The sequence below is a fragment of the Austrofundulus limnaeus genome, unplaced genomic scaffold (genome assembly GCF_001266775.1).
Source record: "Austrofundulus limnaeus strain Quisiro unplaced genomic scaffold, Austrofundulus_limnaeus-1.0 Scaffold597, whole genome shotgun sequence".
NCBI classification, from domain to species: Eukaryota; Metazoa; Chordata; class Actinopteri; order Cyprinodontiformes; family Rivulidae; genus Austrofundulus; species Austrofundulus limnaeus.
Window position 1 is genome coordinate 245,498 of NW_013952999.1, and position 5,849 is coordinate 251,346.

At 39.6% G+C, this 5,849-nt stretch overlaps 1 protein-coding gene across 2 annotated transcripts in view; it reads left to right on the forward strand.

The window, feature by feature from the left end:
- The window catches only part of tnpo2b (transportin 2b), a 33,684-nt gene extending 28,365 nt beyond the window's left edge, over nt 1-5,319 (forward strand). For both annotated transcript variants that reach the window (XM_014026868.1, XM_014026869.1), the window contains exons 21-24: nt 587-686; nt 767-841; nt 2,424-2,553; nt 2,627-5,319. In XM_014026868.1, coding sequence (XP_013882322.1) covers nt 587-686; nt 767-841; nt 2,424-2,531 — 283 coding nt within the window. In that variant the 3' untranslated portion in view covers nt 2,532-2,553; nt 2,627-5,319. The remainder of the gene's footprint in view (nt 1-586; nt 687-766; nt 842-2,423; nt 2,554-2,626) is intronic.
- The last annotated feature ends 530 nt before the right edge of the window (nt 5,320-5,849 follow it).

Here is a 5,849-nt window from a genome sequence, read left to right on the forward strand (position 1 = left end):
GCTTTTCTCAGCTTGTTTAACTCCGACACTGAAGAGGAGGACTTCGATGGTTTCAGTATTTCAAACCCGCATCTGAGACCACCTGCGACAGCGCAGCTGATATCTGAGGCAGGAAACATAGCCTTATATGGTGTTTTTGGGGTGGTAATTATGCTAATCTCCTCTCGAGTGCACGAGCAGCTGGATACGAACAGGTGGAATTTACGCAGCTCATTTACACACTTTTCCTGAAGATATTTGTTGAATTTTACGTGGCATGTTCGTACGAACCCTTTGTACGAACAAAAGTAAGAGAAATTTAGGAAAAGAATACGAACATGTTCTTGCATGGGGCCCAGTGTATCAGTCATTTGTTTTATTTTTTAATGTTTTCACTCTTACAAGTTATAATACGGTTGAACTCAATTTAATTCAGTTTATTTAAATAGTTCCAAGTCGTAAACGTTATCTCAGGACACTGTAGGATAAAACGATGTAATGAAGCCAGCAGATTGCGTTTAATCTTCACTTCCTGTCATTCTGAGCAGATTCAGTGTTGTGATAGATTTAACTGTGCTTGACGCTAACTGCCTGCTGTTCACTCCAGGTGCACGTCGCTGCGCAACATCCGAGACAATGAGGAGAAAGACTCAGCTTTCCGTGGGATTTGTATAATGATTGGTGTGAATCCAGGAGGTGTGGTGCAGGTAAGACACTGCAGTCATGCAGCTGTCAGGTTTCACCTTTCTATTATTTGACTCATCGCTCTGTTTCTTTTGTTTTTCAGGACTTTATCTTCTTCTGTGATGCTGTGGCCTCCTGGGTGAATCCTAAGGATGATCTGAGAGACATGTTCTACAAGGTAAGGATCTGGGTCATATAGTGGGTTAATGTCTTGGGTTTCCCCAGATAAAATGATTTTAATTCTGTGTTCGGTCTCCTCCTGCTGCCACATGAGTCACAGTGAAGTGTACAGATCCCACATCGAGCAGTTTGTGCGTTGGACAAAGTGCTTCTCCTCTGCATACAAAAACAGTCCTCCATGATGTTTAGGGATGGGTACCTTTGACGTTTGAATCGATTCAGTACCAATATCCTGTACCTGGGGATCGATTCGGTACTTTGAGTGTGTTGTTTTTTCAATAATAAACTTTTATTTATTTATTTTTATTTAACATATTTCTCAATATATAAAATTAACAAATATCAAGACAACATCCAACTCTTTGTATTGTAACATCAGTTTAATTTCTTTAAGGTGAAAACTGTTGAAAACAACAAGACTGTTTTGTCTTATTGTACAAATTAAATCCAGCTCCACATGTTTCTATTGATGTCATTTCCCCACTGGAAAACTTGTGTGATGGAGGTCCATGGAAGCAAATAAGTTTAAATCAAATAAACAAAAGAGGATGGAGTTAAAATAAATAAAAGGTATTTAAGCTACTTTTTGAGCATCCAAAACGCTTCAAGTTAGCTGTTTGTGCTCCTTCAGGTCAGACGTGTTCAGACTGTCAAGAAGCTCCTCTGTTGTTTTCCTCTGCTGGTCTCTGTTTAATGGTGGATGAAATAAAGAAAGTGTCGGTACTTTATTTACTTTGAGCAAGCGAACGTCGTGTTCACAAGATAATTAATCCACCAGATAATTCAGAGGAGGTCTGTTCGGTGAGTTTAGGAGCTGCGAGGCTTTCAAGCTACGTTCAGACCGAGCTCTGCTGACGTCATTACGCTCTTGCGTGATGCTGCGTTCAGGACAAGCATGGAAAACTCACCACTCTTGCGCCAAACCGGTCGCAGTGATGCGTTTAGGTACCGAAACATGGTACCGACAGAATTCGGTCTGTGCGTAAAAAAGTATCGAATTCGGTACCCATCCTTAACGATGTTATCACAAATTACTGAGAAGCAAAAAGCTCTGCCTACACACTTTGTATCAGACTTGTTTTATTTATTTATTTATTTATTTAGTATTTGATGCAGTTAAAAATATTCTGCATGTGCTCAGATGCTAAGAGTATTACTACTCCATGTATACTTAAAACACTTTAATTTCCGGAAAGGCAAAGCTGATTGATTTAAATACACCTTAACATTCATGAGGTACTTTACATTGACTGTTTATGGTTGAATGTGGGCATGTAGAGGGTAGAACCTGAGGCGGGACCTCGTGTTCAAACTCTGAGGTGAAGATGTGATCTAAAAAGGAAAGGTACGCAGAAACATGCGTACGTACGGTTTTATAAATCTGAATTTTTTTGGAGTATGCCATTTCTGCCTTTTGGCCGTATGTTCACTTTTAGTATGGTTTCCATGTAATACTTTATAAATCTGACCCTAGAGTACTTATAAGTACGACCTTTTCTAAGCAGCTGTAATCCATGTTAGTGTTTTCAAACTGTTTTTTCTGTTTCTCAGTTGTTATTATAAATTTGTCTCTTCCAAAGATCCTGCATGGTTTCAAGGAGCAGGTCGGGGAGGAGAACTGGCAGCAGTTTTCTGAGCAGTTCCCTCCACTGCTAAAGGAGAGACTGGCAGCCTGCTATGGCGTTTAGATCCCCCACACCCACCCAAGAGGTAAACACACCGATTCACATCCCAGCACGTGTCTGAACTGTTGACGTTGACGTCCCCTTTTCCTCCCTCCCAGGTGAGCCAGCAGGAGGAGGGTGAACGGGAAACTCATCCATCTGTGTATTGCACGGCCCTGATCTGGGGGGAGGGAGAGGGACGCTTTAGGCCGCTCCCCCTGATGGACGGCCCCCACGCCCTATGTGTTTGTCCATAGAGGGAGGGTAGGCGGGTGGGAGGGAGGGACAAGGGGGGACACCTCTAGATTAACTAGGCAGGGACCCGACACAGAAAAACTAACTGGTAGGGACAGATAGAGAGGACGACTCGGAGGAGAGACAAGTTTGATAAAAATAAAATAATAAATGAATGAGAGAGAGAGAGAGCTGCACAGAGAGAGTTCAGGGAAAGGCAGGGAGGGGGGGATCACTAACAAAGCAGGGAAAACCAGCTCCAGACTGGTCTGTTACTGGGACAGTTCAGATTTTAATAGTATAGCTTCACAGACAGACCCAACATACACAAACTCACACACTTGCACATGCTGCACATGGACCAGACTGTGGGTGGCAACAGACTTTTTGAGACCTGCTACACAGTTAGGGACAGACAGGTGATTAAAACCTCTTCATTTTCTGGGTAATATCTTTTATTTTTTTCGGGGATTAAGATTGAATTTCAACGACTCCATCTGCTCTCACTGAATTCTGCTGTCTGTTAGATAATCCCACAATCCTCACGTTTCCTACCTTCGTTTTTACTGGAGTGCTGCTTGGAGCTGTCATCGTATCAGACATGTTGCTGTCACATTTTCTACCCGAATAAAAGAAAGAGCAGGATTTTTTTATTTTTATTATTATTATTATTATTATTATTTTATTTTTTTTGTGGCAAACCGTTTTCCTCCCAGAAAGGAGGATTAGGGCTAACAAGTTTTCTCACCTGAGCAGGAGAAAATCGCTCAAAAAGAAAGATCCACATCCTTAGTTTTTGTCTTCTGCAAGTCAAGTGTGTGTGTGTGTTTGTGTGTGTGTGTGCGTGCATGTGCAGTTTGTAAATCCTGACTCTGGCATTCTGTGTTAACAGTGTATGTAATCAATATATTGTTTTTGAAATGGTACCAAGCTAAAACTTGACTCCCCACCACAATGTCCTTGGCACCTGTTAACTGTGACCAAGTGTGTGTGTTTGTGTGTGTGTGCGCACGCACGTGTGACTGAGTGTTTTTGTCCACATCCATTTGATGCCATATTGCTATCTTTAGTAAAACAGTGATATGATCTTTATAATGTTTTATATTAGGTCTTTATTTCTTTTTTTTTATTTTTATTTTTTTGCTGCTACTGAATTTTTTTTATTAGTTTGTTTCGATAGTGGATTTAAATTCACATAAAAATTGAATTAATGCTATATTCAGTGACTGTTAAGTTGTTTTTGTTGCACTTTTTATTTGGTTTATTTTATTTTTTTATTTTTTGTGTAATGTATTTTTTTTAAACCTCACCCATATATGTCTTGACCCTAATGTCAGTGTTTGTCGTACTGTGTTGCACTGTGAAATTAAGTGTCTTTGACTGGCAAAAATATCCCAATACTAAAATGGCAAATAAAAACAACTTTGTGAAACTGCGACTAATCCGCACTTTTACAATGACTAACCTTGCCATATTGCTGAGGTGTGTGTCTGTGTGTGTGTGTGTGTGTGTGTGTGTGTGTGTGTGTGTGTGTGAGAGAGAGAGAGAGAGAGAGAGAGCGCAAGAGAAATCCTGCATGAGTGTGCATGGGTGATTTATTTTCCCATGAGCATGTATTTTCTAGTCAGATGGTGTTTGTATGCCCTAAGGGTGCAGTAAAGTTAATATTTTTTTTCTATTTGAAGAATGTAGCAGTTCAGTTCACACGCACGGTTTATTTAAAGTCCCCAGGAGTTTGGATGTGTGTGAAGTAGCGCATGTTTGTGTCTTTCAGAGTGAAATTATTGCCCTTTACGCACCAACACACCACCTCAATTCACACAATGATAGCAAGGGACACTGGAATAAGAGCTAGGACACTGCCAAAGAGCAATAGCCACTGAAATTTAAAGAGGAGCAGAAGCAAACTGCTGCTTCACTGGTGTTTTTCTGCATCGAGCCGATGTGCAGGTATACAGGTACAGCAGGGCTGTAGGGAATAATTATGATTTTTTTGCCAGCAAAATTAAATACAGGGATTTTTTTTCCTCAAATCTGTTTTTCTAGCTTGTATTTAAAACAGACGTTTAATTTGACCACAACTGTAATCTTACCCGCTCTAGTTTGACCTTTATATACACACACAGTCTCCTAGTTTTGAGTTTTTAAAGAAAAAAAATAGAAATTGTTACTGTTTGTTTCAGTGTTTTTTTATTTACTTCACTGATATTTTCTAATTCCATCATAAGTTTTTGTATTTGAAAGATAGGTGTACATTTTTTGTTTTAAAGAAACTAGTGTTCTGCTTTAGTGCCAGTCATAAATCTCATTAAGTCTGAGGAGGAGAATTTGAGGGGGGGGGGGCGGTTGTAAATCTATGTTTATGTTTTTAAAAAAAGCATGTTTCTGAATAAGGTTTTCATTTTCATCAGCCTGATTTCTCCAACTGAGCAACAAGTCTTGTCAGGCAGGTGGGAACAAAAATAAAATGCTTTTGAGTCCATTTGCTTTACTGTGTGTAAAATTCTCTGAAAATCCAGCTGGATTGTTGATTCTTCGAAATAAATCTTGCCATGCATGCTGAAAAATGGCAATTATAGTTAAAAGTTTTGTGTCTTTTGTCAGAAGGTGAGATTAGACAGCACTCACCTTTTAAAATGAGATCTAAACACAAAATGTCTTCTAATTTAAGGGTTTAAAGTGTCTGAAAGGTAAATTATTTTCAGAGAAAACCAGTTTTAACCTTGTTTAATGGTATGATGGTATTTTGAAGTTTGCTCTCATTTAGATTGTATGGGACGCCACCTGAAATGTGACAAAATGCGTTTGCTTAGAGTATTTTGACAAAATGACTTGTAATGTGTTTGACAGAAGCAGAAAGGTTCTTCTGGTTTCATGCAAACAAAATGACAGACGACACAACGGAGCACTACAGTTCAAATGTAGGGAATTTTAAAAAGAAATTTACATTTTAAACTAGAAGCACTCGGAGAGTGCAAACCTCAGCCAAGACCAATTTCCCCCATCCTGTAATAGTTACAAAGGGGCACACCAATACTACAATGCCACCTGCTGGACACTTTGAAACCCACGCCCTGTGAAAGCATCACAGCTTTGCCGATGTCAGAG